The 27856-nt window shown below is 43.0% G+C and overlaps 1 protein-coding gene across 7 annotated transcripts in view; it reads left to right on the forward strand.

Annotated features, from left to right (window-relative positions):
• The window catches only part of KCTD1 (potassium channel tetramerization domain containing 1), a 106548-nt gene extending 79095 nt beyond the window's left edge, over positions 1–27453 (forward strand). For all 7 annotated transcript variants that reach the window (XM_027795180.2, XM_055799427.1, XM_055799425.1 and 4 more), the window contains exons 3-5: positions 16657–16801; positions 19131–19436; positions 23289–27453. In XM_027795180.2, coding sequence (XP_027650981.1) covers positions 16657–16801; positions 19131–19436; positions 23289–23447 — 610 coding nt within the window. In that variant the 3' untranslated portion in view covers positions 23448–27453. The remainder of the gene's footprint in view (positions 1–16656; positions 16802–19130; positions 19437–23288) is intronic.
• Positions 27454–27856: the final 403 nt, after the last annotated feature.

The following is a 27856-nucleotide window of genomic DNA, read 5'->3' on the forward strand; positions in this document are numbered from 1 at the left end:
GCCAAATGCAATTGGACATACTTCTGACATAGAATTTCAGGCTATAGCTCCGTTGGAAGAGTTTAGTCATATTTCTCAACTTCTGGGAAGAGATGAGATTAACGCCGTGATGGTAATTTCTCCAAGCTCAAAAGCTATTGTTTGTTTTTGCTATTAAATTCTAGTTTACCAGCAATATAATTCTATAGTTTTAGAAAACTGTGTTTTATTTTAAATTTATACTTGTAGTTTGTCACATGAAACGGCTCACATTCTGTTTGAAACAGTAAGATGATTGGCTTGCTCTCAAAGTGCTGTGGATACACCTGCACATCACTGAAGTCACCACCAAGCATATGAAATGCAGTTAGCATGTATACTTTTGAAATATGTAGACTGTATTTGTTTTCCTCTTCTAGTTTTTCAAAACATTTTGCTGCCCATCATGATTGTCTCCTGACATGCCAGTGTCTGACTTTTATATAGGTTTTTCTCATGTCTTGCTAGTGTACTCAAAACCAACATCCTCATCCTTTGCAAAATATTAAGGTTTAATTTTACTTTACTAGCTTCTCCTGTGAATAAGTTCCCTTGAATGCTAATCTCCCCTCTGGCCTCCCAAAACCTGATGAAGGTGTGCCATCCTCCTGCTGGTGGAAGTTGCCAGCCCCTCTGCAGTAACGCCGCAGGGAGTCACGCTGGCTCCAGCGTGCTGCCTCAGAGGAAAGCCCCGTGCCAGTGTCCGTCTTTTTGGTGCAAAGGAGATACACAAGTGATGAAGTGGTGGGAAATGTTGTTTTAGGAAGATGTAAGCTGGAGGAATGGTGGCAGGAAAGATGCCTCACTGCTTGTATTTCGCCCACGGAAGACCTAATTTGCGGGAAAGGGAGAGGAGAAAAACTGCTGCTTTTATGTTGCTGAAGCGTATTTGGAGGCTCCACTTTTAGCGGGCATTCTCATTTTCCCAGTTTCTAATATTGCTGTCTTATAAAGCTGGGCCTTGGGCCATGCCTTTCCTACCAGCCTTTTCTTGCTTAGTGGCTGATCGCAGTAAATTCATCAGCAGAGCTACAATTGCACTTTTCCCGCTTCTGCTTCGGATTAATGGTGTAGCTCTCCAAAACTGAATGAATGGATGCTGCTTTCCAGACTGCAGAGGTCTGGTTCCAGGTGTGCATTTAATTCCCTGCTTGGGAAGAAGGAATAAAAGCCTTCATCAGGTTTGTTTCATGCTTCTCTCTTTGGTAGGCTTAACGAAAGGAGGGCTGAAAGGATGCTATTCGAAGTCACTGCTTGTCTGGTATCACTGCAAGACAAAAAGCATTGGTTTAAAAATAGAAACAGCTGGTATGGCTGTGACTTCCAGTTGTGTTTAGCTTCCATGTGGGTCCCTTTATTTCCTATTAAAATGCTAAGTAGTTAAATCAGAGGTGTGAGTCCTTCTTCCTTCCCTTTATTAATGAAGTCCTGGAAACATGACAAACATGAAGGGCCCTAGGAGTGCTGGCGAACGTGTAATAGGCTTCTGTAACATGCAAAAAGCATAAAGCTGGTAGCACAGTTCTCATTCAAAGAAGAAAAATCAGTCATGTTGTTCTTCCAACCTGTCCCCAAGCCTGCAGAAGCTCTGCCTGGGCATGCCAGGCTGTTCCCCATTGGGACAGGTTGGCTGCATCTCTTCTGGGAGCATTTCTTCCAAGAGTCCTTTCTGTTGCTAGGAAGGACTGTGGGAAGGATTCTGTCCTTTGACTTTGCATGCCTGAATATTTTTCTTTGCAACATGGTTCCGCTGAGAATGAGCAGTGATGAGAGCTTTATCAGCTGGAAATTGCAGAGGCTGTGGACAGAACAAAATAAATGGGGTGAGGTCCCCAGAAAACCCAAAAACCATTGTCAGTGAAATCTAGTCCTGATAAAGTTCAAGTTTGTTGTAGTGCATGACTCATTAAATGTACGTCTGAAATGAGGGCACTTCCATCATAACAGAGAGAGTTTATTTTCCTCATTGCCATCCTAATATTATTCTGCTGTAGTAACAACTGTAGTGGTGGAGTGGGTTGGAAGGGTGGATAGTGCAGGGGAGAGCCGGTCCCCCGTGTAAGAAGTGACTCCATACAGTTCAGCCAGCAGGAACGTATTCCTGTCAGCTTTCCCCGCTTCAGAGGTTGAGTGGAAACCCCTTCTTTGTCTTGTCTAAACGTCCGGTGATAATAAATAATAAGCCAGTGATGTGCTCCCAAAATTAGATTTGGAATTTAGTTTTGCCCATTTTCACAGACTCTAAGGAGCAAACATGTCTTGTCTGACTTTGATCCTGCAAAGAAGCCTGAGCTGCCATCCGCAGTCATACACTGGCTGTTTCTGTACCCCTCAGTATTGTTTAGCAGAGGATTTTCCACAAAGATCAACCAGCACTTGAAGCACAGTGGAGGAATACCCCTTCCTATTGACAGTCTGCAGTGAGGCTTAAGTCTTGGTCAACACTTCTCACTGATCACTGCACATCCGTCACTAACTGCCTTTGCACTACCGATGTAGATGTGGCAGACTACTTCCTTCCTTACAGCAGTGTAAATCATAGAATCATGTAATGATTTGGGTTGGAAGGGACCTTAAATATCGTCTAGTTCCAGCCCCCCTGCCATGGGCAGGGACACCTTCCCCTACACCAGGTGGCTCAAAGCCCCGTCCAACCTGGCCCTGAACACTTCCAGGGATGGGGCATCCACAGCTTCTCTGGACAACCAGTTCCTGTGTCTCGCCACCCTCATGGTAAAGATTTTTTTCCTAATAGCTAATCTAAATCTACCCTCTTTTAGTTTAAAGCCATTACCCATATCCTATCACTACATGCCCCTGTAAAAAGTCCCTCTCCAGCTTTCTTGCAGGCCCCCTTTAGGCACTGGAAGGCTGCTGCAAGGTCTTCCCAGAGCCTTCTCTTCTCCAGCCTGAACAACCCCAACTCTCTCAGCCTGTCCGTCCTGGGGACTTATCCCTGCCAGAGATCTTTTAACGTCCAAGCAGGTAGGTAGTGGCCAGTGGCAATTAGAGGCAGCAAAGATCCACTTGTGTGGTTGTGCCACTGCTGCCCACTGAGGCTGGAGCTCTGGGTGGGCTGCTGGATGCAGGGATGGAGTAGGGCTTATGGGCAAGCATCTGACAGGGGCAGCTGCAAGCAAATCTCAGTCATCTTGCTGCTTTTCTATTGACTGTATCACTGCAATATCCACGGTCATATCACAAAGACCAATTGTACCTCAGGTGCCTTCTCCCTCCTGTTAAAACCTATCACGAAGCTGGGGTTCAGCAGCAGGTTCTGCCTTCTGCTTCACAACTGGGTCCATTTCACCTCCTGTGATTTTTTTGGTAGGCATCTCATGCTGTACACTGGGGGAAGAAAAGCTGTGTAAAAGTGAGTGGTCAAGGACTGCGCCGTAGGTGTCCGTTACAGGACTGCTTGGTTGATGCAAATAAATACAGACTTCCACTTACATCTATGCCTTGTGGTGGTGCAAGCAAAAGAAAATCAAAAATCTACCAAAACACCTGGATTTTTGCTAAATTAAAATTTTATTGCATTCAGATACAGAGCAAGAAGTATTAAGTAGCTACACAAGTGGAAGGGGTAACGAGAGGTTTTTGTAACATGTTTTATCTTCAGCAAGCACAGAGCAGAGGATAACTTTTTGAAACAGTTTTCTGCCCCTGAAAATGCGTGCATTGGAACTTGCACTATTCTAAAAAACTGCAGTTTTGAAATTTTCAGGCTTTTTCTCACTGAATGGTTAACTTGTTTTCTTCTTGTTGGTAAGGGAGTTGCGGCCTTTTGGCATACATAGCTGTGTTCATCGTTTCTTTGCAGTATGAGTGCAAGCTGTAACTTAATCTCTTGCTATGAGAGTTGTGCAGTAGTACCAGTGTCTGGGGACCAGGGCAGACGCAGTATGGAAAGACCCTTAGGGTATGGCTTTTTTCCCCCTCCTTTTTCATCCAAATGTAGTTAAATTTGTCTCTGTCTTTTTAGAGAAAGTTAAGTGAACTTCAAAGCGAAGTGAACAAAATAATGAAAATGTACAAACTCAAGTAGAATGGGATGCTTCATTATCAACATCTCTCTGCTAGTTTAAAAGCAGTGCTCAGCTTGGTAGGCGACTTCTTGTTTATTAGCAGCCTGGAATTGCCACAGGGGAATTTTGGCTGTTGGGTTGTGCTGGTTTCTACCAAGAAGATCCCAACAGATGTGAGATATATATCCTCACTATTGTAAATCCTCCAGACTGGTGGAGTTATGCTTATTTGACTGTTTCTCCACAGATCATTTCCCACTTGTTTGTCTGCATTCAGAATTTATTAGTTGCCACATGACAGAGCTGTCGTAATTTTTCAGCTGCATGATCACCAGTGCAGTGGTGCACAAGACGTATGTGGAATGAGATCCAGCCCTGTGTAGGTGGGCTGGGCTGCCCTCCATAAGTGTCTGTGGCTGTCCATTGCCTGTAGCTCAGTCCTAGAGTCAGCTCACTTCAACACTCTGCTAAAATACTTGGAAGTTGACTGCCTGCATTTAGGAAATGGGGATCCTGACACACGTGCAGTGTAATACTTCAGACGGCACAAAGAACAGTCAGCTCCTCCATGTGAGGATAACCTGGACTGCAGGATAAAATAGCTCTTAAATTAAAAACATTACAAATTCCTGCACGTTTTAGGAGGACTACAAACTGTCGCTCACAATATCAGATCGTATAAATTTGTTATTTTTTATTTAATAAAGCCTGATTTTCTACAGAAATGAATATGTAGGAAGAATAGTGACTTTGTTTAATACATGGATTTTGCTACAGTTAGTGTCTGGTCATTTTGTGACTGGGATATACTTGCCTTAACATGGGCAGCTAGTGCCTATGCACCCTTCCTGCTTGGACCCCTGTGGCTGCTCCAGGAGAGCACAAGTCTTCAGTCACGTCCCTGTGCCATCCCCCAGCCCTTTGGGAGTCCCAGAGATGCCCTAGAGCATCTTGAGTGGCACCAGACACCTGTATTTAGGGAGCTGAATCACATCCTGGCTGTTGTGTATTAAAGGCACCATGATGTAACATCTAGTTTTGTCATGTGGCATTTTTGATTATTTCACTGGCTGCAATTATAGTGTCTGTTTTCACATACATGGATTAATTATTCTTTATGCCACTATTTATGGGGGCTATATTGCTTCTGTATGGTATCTCAGTTCTCCTGCTTTCTTCTCTCTCTCTGCCTCCTCCACAGAAATACATCTGACATACTGTTGGGTTTGGTATGGCTGCAGGGATGATTACACCATGACAACGTCTAATTTAATAAACAATAAAGCCACTGTTTTGTATATGTAAAGTTTTTCAATGGAAATAATGTTATCTGTGTGTTTTTTATCACCCCCACCACCAGCAGAATGTGCAGGTGTGGCTTTGGCATTTCTAACCTGTGCGTTAAGCATTATTTATTGCTCAGAGCCACTGTCTAAGCTGTTTTAGGTGGACTTTCCTGTCCTCTTAACTGATTAGCACACAGGTTTTATATGGACTGATTTGGTTAATGGTGTGATTTTTCTAGTTACTGAAGTGCTTAAATAATTTCAACCTCTAGCATGGAAGCAGTTAAACATGTAAATGTATGGGAATGAGTTATACGGGTATAAACTCGTCCCTCTGTGTAGGCACATGTGCGTGTCCACACTAGGGAATCACAGCAAAGTAATTGTAATGTATAGAAGTTAATCAGTGCAAGGGCAGTGTACAGTCCTGTGTTTCTCATGCTAAATTCAGTGCTCATAACAGCTGCATCTTTGTTGCCTCTTTGGTATGCTCTCATGCTGTCTGGATTGCCTTTCTCAAAGAATTTGTAATTTATGATATTAGCCTGGAAGTACCATTTTTGGTCTAGGTGGAGGAATCTGTAGGCAGGTGAGCTAAGTAGTAAAGCTGTCCTGGTTTCAGCTGGGATAGAGTTATTTTTCTTACTGGTAGCTGGTACAGTGCTGTGTTTTGGATTTAATATGAGAATAAGGTTGATAATGCACTGATGATTTCCCTTGTTGCTAAGTAGTGTTTATACGAAGTCCAGGACCTCTCAGTTTCTCAGGCCCTGCCAGCGAGAGGGCTGGAGGGGCACAAGAAGTAGGGAGGGGACACAGCTGGGACAGCTGACCCCAACTGGCCAAAGGGATGTCCCTTACCATATGTCATATGCTCAGTATGTAAACTGGGGGGAATTGGCTGAGGGGACAGATCGGTGCTTGAGGACTGGCTGGGCACCAGTCAGCAGGTGATGAGCAATTGTATTGAGCATCACTTGGGGTTTTGTTATTGAGTTTTATTTCTCTTTCTCTTTTTCTTATCTCCCTTTTCATTACAATTATTAGTATTAGTATTGTGCTTTATTTCAGTTATTAAACTGTTCTTATCTCAGCCCATGGGTTTTACCTTTTTCTGATTGTTCTCATCCCACTGGGTGATGGTGGGGAGTGAGCAAGCGGCTGCGTGGTACATAGTTGCTGGTTGGGGCTAAACCATGACAAAAGCAAACCAAAAGCATTTGAGAGAAGTAGAATAAATGTGTTATTGTGTAGCTGGCGTTCACCTTCTCTTGCTGCAATTGACATCAGCTTTGTAGGAAAAGAACATTATTAGGGCAATGAGAGCGACCTTAGCTTGTCGTCTTCATGGTGTATGAGTGGTAGTGCCATGTCCAATACATGATTGCCTGCTGCTGTGCCCAGAGAAATGTGGTGCTTAATTACTAAACAGGTCATCAGCATCTCCTGTTCCTCCTCAGTTCAGCCGGTGTCCTTGGGCTGTATTTTCTGCATATTATTTGAGTACTGCTCTGAAGAGTCATTCTTGCATGCTTTCTTTGCAGCATTCCTTAGAGTAGTACCTTCTTGCTTCACTCAAAGTAGCTCAAACAAATAAGGCAAGCATTCCTGGTGGTAGCATCGTACAGATCTGGCACACACTTAGACAGAGCTCATTTCTCCAGGGCAGCCCCCATGTGCCTTACCTGTGTTCCCTTTCTGCAGCCCCTTCCTCATGCATTACACCTTTTCCTGCTTCTCCAGCAGATGAAGCAGGGGTCCTGTGGGCAATAGTCTGCTGCGCTGTATGACCCTGGCTTATCCCCAGCTTGCATGCTGGCTTGAGTGTGCTGTGGGAAAACAGCAGGTCGTTGAAGACCAAGTCTAAAGTGTTCCATGCAGAGGAAGGTTTGCAGATGAAAGTTGCAGGGGCACCTCTAGTATCTGACATATCTTGTGACGCTTGTTTTGACTACCTCAATAATGTTCTTTATGTGTGGGGGTTTTTTTTATCTATTCTTGTAGGGCTTTAGAAAAGCAGTCTGAACACCCTTTCCACCTTTCCTGACAAATTTATCTTGTGACAGTCCAAGCCTGACTTAAGCAGCAGGGTTTGAAACCTGTTAATCTTTTTTACAGGCTTCTGCTGCACAAGCTAGCAGTAGCAAATTGTTGTCCTCTGCATGAACTGCATTTGAGAAGGACGTTACAAATTTTGCAAATTACTTTCATGGGTATTTATTGAAAGCCGAGGAGCAAGGATGTTAGGGAATGCTTTAGTCCATTCTAGGCTTTGGAGGATGATCTTTTCTGGGGACAGAGGCTCACTCTAGTTAACAGCTAAAGGTTTTAGAAGCACTTTCTTTCCCATTAATGGGAAGCTTCTACTGGGGCTTTAATGTAGAAATGTCCTCTTTCTCTCTTGAGAAGCAGTCCCCGTAGGATCCCTGTACAGCACGCAGAGGTTAGGTGTACAGTCTCTTGCCTTTATGGGCTGCAATGCAGGAGGAGTTTGTGCAACTCTTGCAAAGGGAAGGGCAAGTGTGTTCTTGTCCTGTCTATGGAAACATGTTGTCCTTTCTCATAGAGGAGGCAGCATTTGACAAAACAACATAGACAGGATTTCTGGCTAGCTAGTCAGAGCTGTGAAGATCTTGGAAAGCTTGATTTGTTACAGTCTCATGGCAATTCACAGGCGCACAGGCTCCAGGCACATGAAGAGTGATGCCTGGTTCCCCAAGTAGCATCCTGGAAAGGGGCAGAGTTAGTGATACCACAGCACTTCTTACATAGCGTGTATGTGCTTAACTAGCGTATCTATTGGTTATGGGTCGAGAACTCATTTTGCTGCTACTTTTCTAAGGGATTTCATGGAGAATCGCAGAGTGTTTCCTAATTTCCAGTGATACATACTTGGAATATTGATGCTGAGTCTTCTCAAGGCCACAGAGGAAATACTGAGAGCTAAGAATGGTTTGAATGAAATTCATAAAAGCTGAGAGGCAAACTTGATGTACGAAGGAATACATCAAAGAAATTCCCTCATTCTGAGAAGGTTTTTTTTGTTGGTGGTTTGGCTTTTTTTCAACATCCAGATTTTCAAAAGGGAAATGGTGCTGGTGGCTTTTGCTAAGTTGCTTTAACAGTGTTCTCTCTTTGTGGAATCTGCATTTACAGGTTTATTGATAAGGATTTGAAGGGTATTGCTAACATGTCCTTTTAAGAAAAATTGACAAGCACAAAGAAGAGTGGTTTTGAGCCAATATGTTTTTGACTTTAACTTAAACATGATCTTAAGACACAGGTTCTGCTTTTTCACATTGCTGCCTGTAAAGGGGCTCAGTGTTCTCAACATACAGATTATCATGGCCTTTGGGATGTTGTGCATGCACTGGTTTAGCTACTTTCTGGCTTTTGGTATTGAATGATAAAGACTCGGGTTCTGCTCCTGTCCTTTATTAACTGTACTCACAGCAAACCTGACCATCTTAAACATGATTAAAATATAATTCAAAAGTTATTAGCTAATTATGACGCAAAGTACTTAATTTGCCATTGCACCCTAATAACTTAAAGGTACTCCTGATAACTTGGTAATAACCGTATCATAAGCAAGAGGACACGGTTGCTACTAACTTAATAGGCAGCTACCCTCAAGATAAAACATAAATAATGTACCTCAATGAAATCGGATTCAAGCTTAGTAAAATTATCTTGGCAAGCAAAGAGAATATTTGTTAATTTTTCTGTGAAATGTTATCATTGCCAAGAAAACTTGGTTACAAAAAACAGAGATGGAAAAAGTATTTGCATGAATAATTGATTTAACATTTCATTGGTTTAAATGATTTTAGGAAAAGTGGTTTTGATATGCTCTGGAAAACTAAAAAGTTTTTAAGGACTTACTTGCAAGATACCAAACACTGTAGGAGATGTGGGGCTTAAAGGCTTGCAGTCTGCTCTTCAGTATATCCAGTGCATGAATGAGCGTGAAAGAAAACAGCAAGGAGAGATGGCATTGTAAAGCATAAAACGCCTCTCGTGATTAGAGGGACGACGGCAGGGACCTGCAGCCTCCTCCCCTGCTCCAGATCTCCCTGACTTGGCATGTGGGGTGGGTCGATCAGAGAGCTGGCCAGTTGGAGAGGTGTCTCAGGATCCTAGAGGAAGGGAAGGGCTGTGGTACTGCTGTGTAGATAGTGGTTTGGCTGAAGAAACAGCCTGTTTTGGGTTTACAAGACTTAAGTTTTCTGGAGATGGGCCTGTATGGTAGCAAAAGGGCTTGAGGGAGTGCTTGGCATCTGGAGACAAGCAAAACCATGAGGCTCAGGGGTTGGCATGCTGTCTTGTGAAGTGTCAGCAACTTCAGGATCTGTCAGGTGGAATAACCTCACTTTGTCAAAAGTGATGGGGATTGTGGGGATGAGGATCCTGGTTTTGTGTGGGGGAACAGCTGGAGAGCAGAGGACAGACCCCTCTCACCACATCTGAAGCCAGTAATGCAACCTAGAGGTTCAGGAGGTTTGGCTGCCATGGTATTGAAATTGCTTTTTAAACACTTACTTGCCCAGCCTTGTGTGAAAAGATGCAGATTTGGGTTGCAGCCTGTTCCTCTTATCTGTCTGTATCTCTTTGGTGTACCAGAGGAGAGAGAGAAGTACATGGTAAACAGAAACTCCCTGGCCCATCATCCGCAGTCTGGGGATAGTGCTGTCCTGGCCTCACCCTTGCTGCCGTCGTGCAATGTGGGAGATGGTTTCCATCTGCCCACATATATAGTTTTCTGGCCGTGAGTCACCAGCTCTTGAAATCCCATCCCAACTATTTATTCCTTTCTTTTCTAAAATGTCAGCATTTCTCCAAGTGTCATTTGGTCTGGTTGGATGATGGTCCTGAGTTTGGGAGCGGGAGGTTGACCATCCCGGGAGAAGGCTGTGACAGAGTGTATTTTTTTGGTCTGCTTCTGTTAGACATTTGGGCACCCTGCACCCACCGGTGAGGCTATCAGCCAGCATGTTATGTACATCAGGGGAGTTACTGTATTAGCTCTGCTTCGTAGTGTAGTTATTACTTCTGGTGTGAATCTCCTGGGTAGCTAGATCCCCTGTTTAGTGGGGAAAGTACAGGTTTTCATTTTGCTTGGAAAAGCTTCCTTTTCAGGCAAACAGGTTAAGGTGTTGCTAGTGACTTCTGGAGCCTTTGCCATCCATTTTTTAACTCACCCCAATGTTTCCTGTGACCCACATATCCTCTTGTTCAACTGTCATTTAGTTACACATCTCATCATCTCCGTGCTCATCTGTGGCGTAGAAAGCTGTAGTTCACTCTCGTGTAAGTAGCATTCCTGCAACATGACTACACAGTGTTGTGCAATTTATTCTTTTCTAGTTAACGTGTCAGTTTGTCCATGAGGGTTAGATCCAATGACTATTAGTTCATTTTGTAATATGTCTCATTTGCTTTCATCTCTGCTGCTGGTGCTGCCTCTGATCAGGCAGGTTGTAGCAAATCCCATGTTTCTTTTTTTTTTTTTTTTTTTTTTTGTCTCTGATGTGCTCTCTGACAATACCACCTCACTCATCGTTTCAGATCCTTCCTGTCTCCTGCTCAGCACTTCTTGTCTATCTCAATTTCTTCTAAATGTTTTATCAGCCCTCTGAGCTTGCCCTTACCTTTTCTTCCATGCTCAAATAACAATCTTAAGCTGTTTGAAATGATCTCCATGTAAATGATTCAGTTCTTTAATCTTTAGCAAATATTTCCATAAAAGTTTGACATCCTTCTTGTCAGTATCTGGGATTTATCTGTTCTTTAAAATGCTGTGTAACATTTTCTTTTAAATCTCGTAAGAATCAGTGTTTTAATACCTCCTTCCGTACATACTTCTGGCTCTGTCATTTTGGCTCCTATATAAATATCTTTTCTATAGAAGGCTTAATGAAATTGTAGGTTTTAATACATTTTTCCCCTGTTACCTTTGCTTTATAATCATTGTATTCATGCTTTTTCTCATAATGTAGGAACTGTCTGTGCCAAGGAATTCCTGAGACTCATGGACACAAAACCTTAAATTAAATGTAAGGAGGAAGAGATAAGAACAAATTATAATAGCACTGAGAGCAAGAGATTACAACAGGGTATTTGGTTAAAATGCGGTTTTCATAATATATGTTCCTGAAAATTGCAAATGTATTCTGTTATATCATGCTTATGAGCCGACTTTTGTTATGCAGAGGTATAAAGGTTGCTATGTATTCAGTCACTGTGGATCCAAATGATGTGAGGTATTCAAAAAAGAAGAGCAGGTTGTTACTGTCAAAGCGGTCCTCTGAAAAAAAGATAGAAACCTTGTCATTCTCCACTTAGGATAGCATTTCTCCTTGGTGTGGATGCCTCTTCAAATGTACTAGCTTCTAGGGGACAGTGCAAAATTATGTAATTTAGATGTACGAGGAAGTAAAATTAAATAGCCATGAGATGAGCATACCATTAAACAGATCTAATTTATAATGGGCTCTTATGCAAATTGCCTTTGAGCACTCAGTAAAAGAAAATGAAAAGAAATTAATAAGGACAATGTGGACTAAGAAGTTACAGAGGAAAAAAAAAAAGTAAAAGCCTATTCCAGCTCACTCTCCACACACCCAGAGTGTTAAATAAGCGTTCCTATTAGCCACTTAAATATAATGATGTGATAATAAAACTTGCATTCACTCATACTTTTAAGAACCAACTCCCTACTCACTTTTGACATAGTGGCTCCAACCAGGTGAGTAAGATTTTGACTGAAATACTTTTCCTTTGCCATGTGATTCATTAGTGGAGGGAGAGAGACGTGTTTTCATGAGCACTTTGCCCCTTGCCAGCCACTGAATATCCGACCTCAGCATAGTCCCAGGCAGTTACTTGCCTTGCTGTTAGCATGGGATTGCGGGTGCCAGGGTATTGCTGATGCTCCTCCTGCTGCACAGTTCCCTCTGCCAGGTTATTAAAAGGGATTCACACCAGGAATTTTCCTCCCTTTTTGTTGTTCTGCGAAAGACACAGACAGCGGGGAAAGCTTACAGCTTAGAACTGGTAGGAATGGTTTATTGCAGAAGGTTTTCAGTTAGTTTTGAGTTCATAGCGTCTGCTGATAAAGATGATAATACGAGCAATAATATACCGAATATATTCAATAATAAGAAATCTATATTTTCTCAGAGAAAAAAAAAAGTTTATTTCTACCTTAGTCTGAAACTAATGCACTGTTCTGCATGCTTGCACACATAAAGGCTTACAGTTTTTCCATGTTCCTTGTTGATCAGTTTGATTACAAAAGGGAAGAGGTTTAGCTGTGTCCACTGAAGCCGCTAAAACAATCTGCAGACCCGTGTCATTTTTCTTAAGAAAGTTGTGCAGTAGTTTACTTGTTTAATTAATATTGGCCATCTTGTTCCTAATTATTGCTGTTTTCCCAAACTCCCAACAGAGGCAGGATATACTAAAGGGCAGTCTTTCTCTCTATGTGTATAGTAATATATATAAATATTTATACACTGAGAGAGCAAGGTTATAAACACACGATGTATACAGTTTTGCTGCAGACTGAGTATATTTTTATGCTGGACAAACAGGACTTGTTTCTGAAGAATCTGAGAAATCCTGTGAGCAGTGTCACCTTCCTGTGCCAGCTCTTTGGTCTAGCAATGCTGTTACAGGTCAGTGGGGAGAAGGATCCATCCCTGTAGTATTTTATGGAATTAAAACACTGTTCCATGTCCACATCCCATTGTTTTCTTTCCCCACTAAAACCAGGCTTGAAGCTGTACCTGTTTTGTGTCCTTAAAGTAAAATTAAATTCTCTGAGAGAAGCAGAGTTTTCCACTGGTTGTATTTTCAGCCCTTGAAGCATTCGATTTCTGACAGTGGAATATGATACTTAAAGCCACAGACATTAATTATTACCCATTGGAGGTCGCACTTTCAACCCATGGGACATTAATTTTCCTGATACACCGAAAATTCCAGCCTGTTAGTTTTAATTAAATATTTCAGAAATACATTTTCTTGTAAATGGACTATGGTTTCTTATCCTTTACCCTTGATATTTGACTAATTCTGCATATAATTATCAGCTTATTTTCAAGCCTCCTTCAAAGCACTTTCATGTTTGGAAATCCATTCAGCTGTTATGCATTTGTCATTTAAAAAAAGCAAAAAGTTATCTTTGCCTATCATAGACCAGTGTTGTCAAGACGGAAAGGGGGAATAATAATAGTTCAGGTTTTCTTGGGAAGTGAAATTATTATAAACGTGCCTTAAAAGTCCCTTCTGGTGCCAGCAGGCTGATGGGTCTTCAGCATTTATAATTGCAGTGTGAGACCAAGCCAAAGTAACAGCAGAGCTATGGGTGTCAGGGGGGATGGTTACTCAAATCGGATTGTATAGAGAAGTTGCCAGGGCACAGAGAGCTTGCCACGGTGCTTCCGGGAACCCAGGAGTACAGGGAAGGGCTGGAAGGTGAAGGTGTGGGTCATTCCCCAGGTGCTGGCATAGCCAGGTCTCCTCTCCTGGTGGGTGTAGCAAATGCAGCTTAGGAGAAGGACCAAGCCACCAGATTTGGTCCTGTATTATCTCAAGTCTTTCCATGGAGGCCATGTGAAAGAAGCTGGAACCTAAGTTTTTCCATCTGAAAAGGAAAAAGGCTTTAATTTTGTTTACAGAAGTCTCTCTGCTGGGGGTCTGCCCTTCCAGAGCTGTTTTAACACGTGAAAGTGCAGTTGTGTATTGCAAAGTGATCCTGGGAGGGGAATGGGAAGGGAATTGGGACTTTGCAATTCCTTGGGTTTTCCTGCTGCTGCAAAGCAGCAGTGCCTTCTGCGAACTGATCCAGCCCAGACCCACAGCCCTTCAGGTCCCAGGCAGACCCCTGATGGCTGCGCGCTCTTGTCAGCATTATGGTTTTGTCAGAAGGCTCCATCCTCTGATACTATCTTGTTCGTCTCCTAAACAATTAATAAAATGAAGACAAAAAGCCTAGAGGTTTAAAATATGTAATTATAGTAGTAATTTAGAACTAGGAAAATGCTGCAGAAACCAATTACAATTATACATTTCAGTAATGACTGACTTAGCCAAATATATGTTTTGTGTGTGAATTCTACAATGGATTCCAAGATGACATGCTTGAGTATAGGGGAAAATTAATTCTAAGTGCCGAGTGCATCCATATTAGACATAAATGTTGCTCATCTGCCTAGTGAACAGGAGTCTTGTCGCAGCTCAAATTTTGAGCAGCAGGGCAGGCATTAACCAAGTATCCAAGGAAGAAAGCTTGAACAGTTCTAAGGGATGGCTTTGAAAAAAATTGATACCTGATCATTCTGCAAAACACATTTGATTCCTTACATGTTACAGATTTCGTGCAACTTGAATTGATTTAGACATTTCCTGCAGAATTGTAGATGGCCAGCTGAGGTTAATGAGGTTTTATTTCTTTCCTGGTCTTCATCTCTCCCAGCTGGTGAGAAAGAATAGATGAGACTTGTAGTCTGCTCACAGCTTCTTAGTGGGTGTACTGCTGCTGTGGGTGCAGACGTCGCTCCAGACTCCATTGGGGTTGCCGTTGTCGAAGGGAGGTGGTATGGCTGTGGGTGCGACATGGTGTGTGGTCACCTTGACCCCTGTCCCTCTGCAGTTCCCCAAGACCCTGCTGCAAATCCTGCTGGCTCCCCTTTTTTGAGAACCACATCTGTTTTTTGCCTCTTGAACCTTTCCCTGGAGATCCCCTTCTGCTGGCTGATGAATGGGGCGTCTCTGAGCCTGGGATGCTTCATCCTGGAGGAGGGCTGGTTGCCTTTCATCTCGGTTTTTTTTCCCTTGGTGGTGGTGGGGAATGGTTGTTTCTTCATGTCTTTTAAAACAAAAATAGTGTGCCATGACTGTTTGTTGTGCTCACTCTATCCTTTTCGTGAGAAGACAAACTTGTACCTTAAGTATGCCACCAACTGAGTGTGGTCTGGGAATAAAAGTGCCCGTCGGTCCCCTAGCTCCATGCTGATGTCTGGGGATACTGTTGTGTAACCTGCAGAGGTTTCACTGTGCTGGGTCCCAAGCCAGTTTGGTTCTATTAAGATAAAAACTACATATAAATGAGCCTGTTAATTAAAATACTGAAAACACAGTATTGGCAGAATATGGCAGAATGTAACAGGTTGTGACAAGGCTCTGAAATCTCATCCCACATTGTCGGTAATATTTCACATGGAGTGTCTGTATGACATATTGCAAGTGAGCTATTTCAAGACCATTTTGTTTACAGTTCAGATGTTGGAAAGGATCAAAAAGTACTTCCACGTTGCACGTACAGATGTATGAACAGGAACAGAGAATCAAACCTACCAGTCGCTCCTGCTGATTTCATTGGGAAACGACCAGTGACTCAGGAGTGTTTCGCAAATGCCCCAGCGCAGAAACAACATATATTTCATGTTGCTCTGGTGAGGGTTTTGTTCAGAGTTATCAGCCCTTCCTACTGCTCTAACTAAAGCTGTTTTGTGAGGCGCACATCTAGAAAATGTGTGTGTGCACACCAGTTGATGTTGCAAGAACTGTTGGCAAGCGGAGGCTCTCTAGGTGACTGCGTGGTTCTGGTGGTCAGTGGGTGGTCTCTAAAAACCAAGGCATTTTTCCTGATTATTTTAGAGTGTGGTAATTGATAACCTGCTACAAACAGTTAATTATTACTGTGAAATCATTATCTTGCATTGAAATGTTACAACCTTTGTATCCCCAGCTTCTTTTTCCCCCAATGTGCTGCCCCCTCAGCTGTACTTGTCCAAGTACTGGTTGCAGTAAATGGCATCCAAAATATGAACTGGCTTTAAAAACACACAAAACCCAAAGCAAGCAACAAAAAAGCCCCCTGTTTCCCAAGTGCAATTTCCAAACTAAATTAGGTCCATCGCGCAATCCTGCGGAAAGCAGAATGGAGTCAAATCAAGGGGTGCATCCGGGGGGTTGGGGTCTGCTGATGGGGGCTATCAAGAGAGGTGTCCAAAATGATTGAGGGGGTGTCATCTCACACGACACGCGTTTGGACAGCCAGGCTGGTGCAAGAGGCTCCTGCCCCAGCTGCTTCCCCTCCACCTCCCCAGCTGTGCTACTTAGAAGTTTCTGAGGCCACGCTAGAAAACATGCAGCTTAAACTGTGGTTTGAAACCAGCCCTTTTCTCATGGAGCGGAGCCACAGAGCTGCTTCGGTGAAGTTGGTGCGAGGGGGTTTTGCAGTGTCAGGCCGTTTGAGCAGCTGCTGAGCCAAGCTTGGTCTGACCCTTGCTGCTTGTCTCTTCTTTCCTCTCCAGAATCGGACGGCTTTTCGATGGCACGGAGCCCATTGTCCTCGACAGTCTCAAGCAGCATTATTTCATTGACAGGGATGGGCAGATGTTCAGATATATCTTGAATTTTTTAAGGACATCAAAACTCCTCATACCTGATGATTTCAAGGTGAGATTTCAAGCGACTTGGGTGTTTTGCACCTACTTGGTAAAGCCAAGTATCTGGTGTGTAGTCAAAGCAGAGCCCTAGATGGTGGAGGTGGGGGAGGGGGGGACTTGTGGGGTATGTCTTTAGTTTCAGGTACATGGCAGAAATAAGCATGGGGGTGCAAAAGTGGCACCTGTCAGCCTTTTCTAGAGTGGCATCAGTATTAAATTTTCCCCTCCTGGCTATAGCGTAATGGAGCAACCTTGCCATGTTTGACCTAAGGAAATTAAATATCGTAGGATGCTGATGGAAACGGAAAGGATGTTACAATCTGCAACCGACTGCTCGTGAGCTTTGCTGATTACTTGTCCTCCTATCCACTTTTATGCTTCCCCTCTGATCGCAGCAGCGCTGGCTTCCACTCCCACGCTGAAATTCAGAGAATAGTGTGGGAATCGAAGTACTGACAAAATAAACTGCACACATGGTAATATTTGACCATTAAGTCATAAAATATTTTCTCCCTCAGACTCTTGAATGTATACTGCAAGCTTAATTTTGGAGTTTTAGAGAAGTCAGGGATGAACAGTTCTACATTTATTATTTAAACTTTATTAAAGAGCCTGCCTTTTTTTCTTTTTAATAACAAATTAAATTTGTGGTAGTTCACCACATTAGACATTAGCTTACAGAAGCAGAGTTTCAGACTCCATGTGATGTTCTGTGTTTATCTGCTTGTAGGTGTGTGGGTGTATGTGTGGTGTCAGTGAAGAAAGCACTGGAGACCGCGGCTGCAATCAGAACAGATCTTTATCATTACTTAATGAATGCGTATCAGTGTAGCTGGCTGTGCCATTAGTTCACATAGGAAATGCAGCAATTCAGATTAAGCAGGAAAGGGGATGGGGAAGGGTTAGAGCAGCTCACACTCGTGTACAGTCTTTTATCCCTCGTACCTAAGAGATTTTCTGAGATCTGAGAGAGGGGCGTATTAGCTGTGAGGTTGAGTTTGAGACCCATATTGCAGCAATCTTTGAATCATCACCTGTAGAGGCATACTTAGTTCTCCTGTGCATGATTATTCAGATCTACCTGAATAATGTGGGAGTTTGGAACTAACCAATATGCATCATGTCCCTCTTTTGAAGCCTTAGCGTGACTTTGCGCTGCTCTCGGCACTTGTCCTGAAGGTAATCAGAAATACAGGAAAAGGAAACGCCACTTTCCGTGCAATATTAAGAAATTATATATGCAGAGCCTTTTAAACACATAAATATACTGTAGCTATGCTGAAATTAAAAATGTAACTCCTGGCAAGTTCACCCGACCAACATGACGTTCAAAGGGGTGTCTTTCCCCAGTTATGCTGTAAGGTGTCCAAAGATCAGTGCTTAAAACGAACAGCAGTCCTTGTTTCATATGGAAGAAGTGACTTCTTTGTTACATGTTAAATGTAAGCAGTATTTTGAACATGACTTAGATGTCCCATTCTCACAAAGTATTTGGTTTCTAGCGCAAATTCAGGGCCGTATTGACTGTTAGCAGTCTTCTCATGTCATTCTGTTCCTGTCTTCCCTAATTCTCATGTATCGCTTTTCTCTGTATAAATATTTTCCAAATGGTCTTATGCTCTTAAACCTAGAAAAAAAAGATATTTTTTTTTAATTTAAAAAATGGCAGTAGCAGACTCCAGATCATCAGTTCTAAATTACTTTTGTACTGGGTATGCTTAGAAATGCGTTTGCTCTGCTCTGGCATTTGAGATGATGTAGTAAACAATACTGTTGGCAAAATGGGGAGGTATTAAAAAATACTTAATTTTTAAAATGCAGTAATATGTGCAATCCATTATGCAAATATCTGAATCATTTTACACTAAGAACCATTGCAGGCTCCCTCATTTACATTCTTATACCTGTTACAATGCCTGCTAGTAATGCTGTAAGACGTGATGGATCCTAGTGATGAATTTTCTGAGTCCTGATTGAATTCTGTTCCATCTGTTCAATGAGGTCATTATTCTATGACATCACTATGGGGATAAAGTATGGGGAAAACTAAGATTTATTTTTTTTTTTCTCCCTGGATTATTCCATAGCAGGAGGGAGTTAAGCAAGCATAGCCTCCCCCTCCCCTCACTAGTGCTGCTATACCCAGTCTGTTTCAAGTGGCTGATGGTTACTTTTTGCTTGCACTGTTGTTTTATTACACCTTCCTACACAGTAATTACAAACTATGTCTGAAGGGTTCCAGATCTAGAGCAGCGTTAGCCTGCATAACCGTATACATTAAGCGGTACATTAGCAATGCCTCTTTCTTAATTGTGCACAGTGATATATGTGTCTTTCAGGACTACAGTTTGTTATATGAAGAAGCAAAGTATTTCCAGCTTCAGCCCATGCTAGGAGAGATGGAAAGGTGGAAACAGGACCGGGAGAGTGGCCGCTTCTCAAAGTCTTGTGAGTGCCTGGTGGTGCGAGTTGCCCCAGATCTTGGAGAGAGGATTACGCTGAGTGGTGATAAGTCATTGATAGAAGAAGTGTTTCCAGAAATCGGTGATGTGATGTGTAATTCTGTCAATGCCGGCTGGAATCATGACTCGACGCATGTCATCCGATTTCCACTGAACGGATACTGTCACCTCAACTCAGTTCAGGTAGGAAGTCACGTATGCACTTCTTGGAAGGGAGCCTGCTGGCCAGCTACCAATGGGTTGACATTCTTCCCTGTCACTGGGAATGTTTTGGTGAACAAAGCCAGCTGGAGGCTTTGAGCTAGTTATTTATTTCTGTGGGTCGGGGTTGCTTTCTCAACTTAATTTACACATATCATCACCAAATCTCTTTGCAAGCAAACTACAGTAGCGTTAAAAACTTGCTTTAGGAGATACATGTGTGCCTCAATGTAAAGACATTGCATATTTGGAGAAACATTTTTTTTTGACATTTGAATATAGGGCGAACATTCAGGCCTGCTTCCAGTCCCTTGCCCTGCTTGTTACAAATTGTCTTCTGGCTTGATGAGAGGGCACAGGGACATCTCAAACCAGGGAAGGAAGAGGCCACATCCCCACAGAACCTGTTGTGAGGACATCAGGAGCTATTCCTTCACCTGAGAAAGGCAACAGAGATGCTCTGATTTGCCGGAGTCTATAGAAGCTCTGAAACTAAATAGGAAGAATGGAGGAGCAAAAAAGTGAAGCCCCAGTCCCTTATTCTGGCTGTGAGACCTGAGGGGGAAGAGGAATTAATGTGAGAAAGAGATGATGGGACAGTAGCGTTGGCCAGCTACTGAAAGGAGGGCCACACTTCCACAAAGGGAGAACACAGCCAGCATCCTCCTTCTTCCTCCTCCCTCCTCCTAAAAGAGGACCCAGTATTACTGGAGAAGGGAGCAGTTTGCAGCCACAGGAGAAGGCATCTGTTGAGTTTTTACCTTCGTAGAGGGGACTTTGTCTCAGCCTCCTCTGCTGTCTTTCAGACTGGGGCATCCTAGGAGGACTTTGACCCTTCCAACAAGACTGTCAGGCAAGGCATGTAAAAAGGGGAGAGTTACCATAGATGTGGTTAAAAGCTAGTTGTGTCCTTTTTCCAGCGTTACCCATGTCTTCCATATGCTTTTTACTTTGGATAAAGAAAACATGTTCAGTCTTCCTCCTTGCTGTGGTAACAAAACCAAAGGCATGCCTGCTTATTGCAAATAGAGCCCATCCATTTCTGTGGTCTCAGGGAAGCGCCTCCTTTTTCACTTTCAGCAGTTTTTCCTGATTTTTTATGGCATACTAGAGGCCTGTTGCAGTAGGACAAGGGGTAATGGTTTTAAACTAAAAGAGGGTAGAATTAGAATAGATAGAAGGAAGAATTTTTTTACAGTGATAGTGGTGGAACACTGGAAGAGGTTTCCCAGAGGGGTGGTAGGTGCCCCATCCCTGGAAGCCTTCAGGGTCAGGCTGGATGGGGCTCTGAGCAACCTGATGGAGTTGAAGATGTCCCTGCTCATTGCAGGGGGGTTGGCTTAGGTGACTGTCAAAGGTCCCTTCCAACCCAACCCAATCTATGATCTGATGTAGCAGTATCTAAAATCAATAGCTCTTATGAAATGGATAAGAAAAAATCTGGGAGACAAATGCAGGTAATTTCTGGAATAAATATAATAAACTTAATGAGTCACACTGTTAATGGTTTTATCCTTCGGTAGTTAAAAACAAACATCACACACCTATCTTTGCCTAGTTAGCGCATCCTGCACAGACAGCACTTTGGAGTTAGAACACTTCTTCACATCTGGAATGGTCATTAGCACTGTTGATTCTGTTTGGTTTAGGTACACCTCCTAAATGCTGCAGGCTCAGGAGCGAGTTCTTACGCAGAAGAGACTTGCAAGCTGAGCTTGGTGTCTTTCCATCTGCCGGGCCCTGCTGTCCAGGTAGAGCAGCTCTGCTGTGCTCCCTCCCCAGAGGAAGAGAGCTGAGTGCCACAGTATGCACTGAAGGCTCGCTGGGCACTCCATACGTGCCAGCACTTAACCCAGGAGTCTGGACAGACCTATTTAGACCTACCCAAGTCTCTTACTGGCCTTTACTGTCAGGCTGAAACATTAAAGTTGTTTTGTTGTAGTGACTAACGCAAATTTAGACCAGCCTTAGATGTAAGATTGCAACTGAAAAGGGATGGGACTTTCAAGGAGGATGGTTATTTAGCCACATGTCATGTGATATGATGTCCCTGTTGTATCAAAGCAGTTGTAGCCTCTAACCGTTTATCACTTACTCTGATGCTTACGTTTGTGTCACATGAATAAGAATTGTCAGACATATTTATTGATGTGAAATACCCAAGTCACGGCGACAAAACATGCACAGGCTTCAAGAGAGGTTATGTTGCCACATTGGTAATGCTGCATCTTCCATTTCTGAGGTCATAAGCATCTCCCAGTGCTAACAACAATGTGGGGCAGGACAGGGTCTGCCAATAGACCCAGGGAGTGAGGTACAAATGGTTTGTTCAGAACTGGGCTGGTTTCCTGACCAGTTGCTTCCCCTGGGTTTTTTCTCAGGACCTAAGTTCTCCTGCTCGACTTTTCAGTAGCTTGCACCAAGACATTCTGGGGGCATTTTGGTTTATATTGTTAAAAGCTGAAGATCAGGATAAATAAAAATTGCACAGATGTTTTCATGGTTCCTTCCAAGTCTCTTTTCCTACCCCCTCCTTTTTGAGATTTGTCTGCTGTGCAATTAGCCATGCTCAGGTATTTTGGAAAGACATTTGCCGACCTGAAGCAATACGTGTAAAGACGTGGCATGTCTTGTTTTAAGTGTTTTTAACCCACAGTTCGCTTCTCCCCACACCCCAATCCGCTGCAGCCTTCTGCCACCCTGCTTGCCCTTGCTGTCCCAGCACACACGCAAGCCAGTTTGCTAATTGGTGAGATAGCTGGGAAAGACTTGGTCAGCGCCTGCTCCCAGCACAACTCCAGTGAGATCTGGTCACGCTGGACAGAAGATCCCATGTCCTGTGGGGTGCAGGAGCATCAGCCTATGCCTTGGGGCTGGTGGCCATCACAGGTGACCCTGGTGAAGCCGTGGAAGAGTCACCTTCACAAGGGAGGTGAAGGAAGCCCAGGCAGCGGAACAGATAAAGACGATGAAAGAAGCAACAAAGAGTATAAACAAGGGAAAGAATACCTTAGCCCTGCAGTTACAGTAGACCTGCATGAACATGGGCAATTAAAAAAAAATAAAAATAGTGGAATAGTGGTGTGGAAGGAGACCATGTTCTTAGCAGCCTGGAGCTGGTGTTGGGAGCTGAGGTCTTTGCAACATCGTTTGTTGGGTGAGCTGTTGGGCACATACCCCTCCTGCTCCGAGAGTCCTGCCTAACTCTTCTTTTATCCTTGTGGGGGTTTTTTTTTCCTGTTTTTTTTTCATTTTGCCATCGTATTTCCCACCGGAAGCAACAGTCAGGTTGTGAAAAGGGAGGGAAGAAGGTGAATAGCCAGAACTCGTTAGTCCCATAATTAAAGTTAAAAGGTCCCAGGTTTAACCACAGGTAACTGTAGCCACAAACCTTCATAGTCATGCTTGTTTTTTTCTAGAAAATTTGATGGTAACTTTTCTGAAATTATGACCGCAGTATCTGCATTGTCACCATTTAATTGAGGTGTCTGCTCAGTGTCTTGCAGTATTTGCTGTGCAATCCTGTATTTGCCCTTTTGCATTGTAAATTTTGTGAAGCAGAGAATGTGTTTCTCCACGCATGTTTCTGTGGCTAGACTAATAGTGGATTTGCTGACAGTACTAAAAAATAAATAAATATCTTTCTTCTTAGTGCTCAATGGCCAAAGTCAGCAGAAATCAGTCCAGTACAGTGAAGATGAAGGAACGAGTTACAGGATCTTTGTAACCACTGCTGTTTCCTAGCTGGATCCATTTGAAAGCAGCAGTTATCATCCTTGGACAAAACCCAGTCTATTTACTTATACATCGGTGTTTGTCTCCTCTTTTTTGCAGGTACTTGAGAGGTTACAGCAAAGAGGGTTTGAGATTGTTGGCTCATGTGGAGGTGGCGTGGACTCTTCCCAATTCAGTGAATACGTACTGAGACGAGAACTCAGAAGGACATCTCGTGCACCCTCTGTCATTCGAATAAAGCAAGAGCCTCTGGACTAAAATGGACATGTTTCTTTATGACGAAAAAAAAAGGAAAAGAGAAAAAAAGGGGGACGTTTCATGTGCAGTTTGGACTCCAAACAAATCCTGGAACTAAAATTGAATAAAAGACACATTTATATCAAATATAGAGACCACACCTGAATTCATATGGGAACATTTGGAATAGTAGTAATAATAATAATAACCTCAAGGTATAAAAGAAAAGACACACACACACACACATATATATTAAAAATATGTATGTATATGTATGTATGTACATATATATATGTATATATATGTCAAAGGGTAGGAAATGCAACAACAAAACAGTGGTAGATGAGGTTGGTGCTCTGATGGCCATTAAGTGTCCTAGGCCTTACTGGGGCCCACTTAACGGTGTACAAGCCATTACCATTGGGGGATACATCGACTACTCTTCACCCATTTTCCATTGCCAAACAGCCATCCACTTTTTAATGTGTACACACCTTGACTCAACTTTATTTGCATATGGAGGTTTATGGTCTTTTTTAGAGGTGGATGGGCAGGTGTTCAGGAGACGACCATCCATTGCATTGGAAAGCTAGTTGACTGAAATTTTTAATGTAGTTTGTACAGAAGTCGCACACTTTTTGTCTGCCCTCACAGATGTGAAAGGTTAACTTTTCTTTTGAATGAGGATTTTTGTCGTTTTTGTTTTGTTTTGTGTTTTTTCAAAGGGGGCCAGAATAATTAATATTTGGTAGAGATGCTCTGGTTTGAATCTGCTGCTTTCCTACAATTTTTTCAAATTTTATAATGTATTAAATAACAATAAACTCTGTTTAAAATACTGAGGGTCTGATTTAAGCCAACAGGAGCAGAGAGGTGGGATTTAGCTCACTGCACTCCAGTGCACGGAGTGGCGGCCACTCCGGCAGGCAGTGGGCAGGCAGCGCTGCCCACACACGGTGGAGTGAGTTAAAGGCAGCAGACACCGTTGCGCAATCTGTCTGGTGTGCTGCACGTTGCTGGTCTTCCTTCAGCGCTATCCTTTTTAAGCTTTGTCCCTGTTTGAAGAGGGGCTGTTGGTCAGGCTTAAAAATGACACCAGCTCAGCCCAGGGAAACCTGTCAAAAAATGGCACCTGGTTCTGTAACCTTCAATGTCACAGTGAATAGTTGCATCCTTCCCTCTTGACTAAGGAGTTGGCAGCTCCAACTCTCCAAGCCCTTGCCCTACTGTGTGTTAGTCAGCCTGTTTGTTTTTAATGTCGTTTATTTCCCTTCTAAAGCTAGTGTTGTTCTGCCTAGAGAGTGAGATGGTCAACCCCTTGTGCTACACCATTGGCTGCATTGCTCTTGGTAGCAGGCAGTAAGCTGATGTCCTGCATTAGATGTCCTGCGAGTTGTTCTCTTGCAGAGTCTTACTGAGGCCACCTCTGCAGCTTGGTTCGGGCCGGTGAGATTTTGCAAAGGCGCCACATCATGATAACACTGCACAGATTTGTTCACGGGTTGATGCTTTCACCACCTAAGATGCACCAGCAACTGCCACCTTTCCTCCAAAGTATCTTTTTATGCAATATTCCAGAATATGACTGTGTATTCATCCTAGTATGGAAGTTTCTATCAACGCAATGGTGCCAGTGTTCCATTCATTTTGGTGACACTTTGCTATTTATTTAAGAAAAGAAAAAAGAGAAATTGTTAAATACATGTAACAAGGTTTTTAATATAGTCTGATAACGAAAAAAAAAAAAGCTTTCTGTTTTTTATTAAAAGATGCCCTCTGACATCTTTTAATAACTTTCTGCCAGCACATATCAATGGTTTTGAAATTACTGAAATGTGGAAATGGGTGAGGGAGGGGGCTCTGAAAATTAAGGTTCATTAGCAGGTTATTAGATCTTCAATGTGATGCTGATCTGTCTATTCACAGTACTGAAACAGCTGCCTCATTGAAAATGCTTGTTTTCAATTAGCAGCAAGTAGTCCTCTTAGAAAATAAACAAATGCTTGCTCTTACTGCCCACAATTTGGTTGTTAGTTTGCAAAGAATTTGGAAAGCTAAAACCCTGGGAAATAAATATTTTTAACAGATCTTCAAACTCTTGGAAGTGGTATGAAATTTGTGATGTCAAAAAAGATGCCAGTCCCCATGGGTTGAGGGTATGTGGGTACCAGTGTAAGGCGACGTGATGTTTCAGAGACTGTTTGCTGCAGAAACCCTCCCTGTGCTTCCAGGTGGAGCCTCACTTTCTGGGACCTCCACAGTGTACCTGGGGATATGTTTACACTGTCTGTTAAGCCCAAAGGTACTCTCACGTCCAGACCTGTCCTGCAAGCCACGGTGTTTATGTACAGGCATATGCCCCGGTGCAGGCTGGAGCCAGGGGTGCTGCAGCTCCGCTCCCTGCTGCTTGGCCAGCAGGTACCCCAAGCTGCCTGGCCAGGAGCATCAGCAGCCTCAAGATTTGTCCCCCGGCACTGGCAGTGCCCACACCACCCACAGCCTTTGCGTAGGCTGGGTGTGGAGGCCAAGGAACTTTGCCGCTAATGCTTTTTGTTGTGTTGCTCCCAAAGCCAGCAGGTTGTGCTCAGCTGGTGGTTTTGCTTGCCCAGCGCATACCCCTCTGACTCAACGACACCGAGGATACCTCTGTGCTCCTCCCAAGTCCCCAGCTGGCTGACCACCCTCCCACCGAGCCTGCGTTCGTTGTTGATGGAGTCAAAAAATCACTTCGAGACCCCGAATGTAAATGTCTCTGCCATTATGATGTAGTCATGGAGTAAGAGGTCATGAATAAACAAAGCAATGGCTGATGAAAAATATATGCAGGAATAAGCTAGATGTAGATTTTTAGAGAGCAAATGAGATTAGTCCTGTTTGCAACTGAGGCTTGTAACCGTGTGTTTTTAAAATGTTCTTTAGAAAAGCTGATCAGCAGACAAATGAGCAATATATCCAGGAAGGGGAGAGTGGGGAGAACCAAGAAGGACCAGATTATGGTCAGCTCGTTTCTGGAGGTTAGTAATTTTGACATGTACAATAGCTTAAATTTATCTAATTTTGTATTAAAAAGTATGACTGCATTTCATGCTATCAGTGGTACTGTATTTAATAACAAGAGGAAGAGCTGCAGTGAACAGTAGCTGCCAATATTGTACTTCAGCAACTTGGTTAAGCCGATGCCAGGAGAGCTGCTGTGGACATGCAGAGATTGCAGATGCCACCTAACACCCCTTCCCACAACGAGACGCAGGCAGAGGACCTGGGTCTTCACCTTTTCTTTTGGTAATGTGAACACTGGATTGCTGTAATAACCGCGATCCCAGGGTTTAGTTCTTCCTCTGTCGCCTCCCTAGTGTACCAAACAGCTACATAATGTAAGTATGGATCCTGGCACGCTTGGATGAACCTTTGAACAGCGGGTGTCCCATTGAAGACTGAGTTAATTTACCCTGTGCTAGAGAAGGTGAAGTCCTGCTTAGTCACTAGGTTAATCTGTCTTTCCAGAAGCACTACTTGTAAGTATATGCTGATGATTTATTCTTTCTCCAGGTAGTCTGGCCCGGTGAATGTTTTTCCTCTTCATTGCCACGTGTCCAGAAGAAAACTGATCATTTCATTGCTTAACTGGCACAAGCAGGTGCTTGTGATGTTTTGATGCTTTTTGATACCCAGTAGAATCCATGACGAAATCCAGTGGGGACAACGTACTACCCTCTGAAAACATGAAAGTTGAGCCACCCATTCAGTTATTTTTCTTTATGCTAAACAGACACTCATTTCAATTTGAAGAGAAACATTTTGTTCGTGAGTGTAATTTTTTGCAGCAACCTTTAAAAATTGATTGCTATACTAATTACAGGGTTTTTACTGTCACCCAAATGACTTGTCAAGTGTTATTTTTCTTTAATGTTCAATTTTTTTGGGGACTTGGGGAAGGAAGGGTTTGATTTTGGGGGGTGAGAAAAGAATTTTTATTGACCAATGGTCGGTTTTTCAGAGAAATAAAAACATTTATTTCCATCTGTCATTTCTTGACTGCGGAATTCTATATTATGAATTATTTCTAGGGACAACTGGTATTTGTATGTCGGCATTCATGCTGCCTGAGGTTTATTTACAGTGGAAATGAAACCAAGACATCCTTAGGGCTGTAGACCAGTTGCTTTTTCTCAGACTTCAGTTTGAGTAGTTTATTATTTCTTGAGGGTCTGGAGGGATCGCCACCACCAAAAATCAATACGTTGTATCAGGTCTCTGTGTTGGCTTTGGCTACTACCGTGTTGATGTGGTTATTGAAGACCCCAAAACTGACTTAGCATTTGGGATCCTCTATTTGACATGGAAACCTCTAAAATTGTATTCGTACTCTTGCAAAAAAAGATGCAGGCACATAGTACAAAGGTTCATCCCCTTGTAAGCTGAGCTAGCTC

The sequence above is a fragment of the Falco peregrinus genome, chromosome 3 (genome assembly GCF_023634155.1).
Source record: "Falco peregrinus isolate bFalPer1 chromosome 3, bFalPer1.pri, whole genome shotgun sequence".
In the NCBI taxonomy this organism is placed as follows: Eukaryota; Metazoa; Chordata; class Aves; order Falconiformes; family Falconidae; genus Falco; species Falco peregrinus.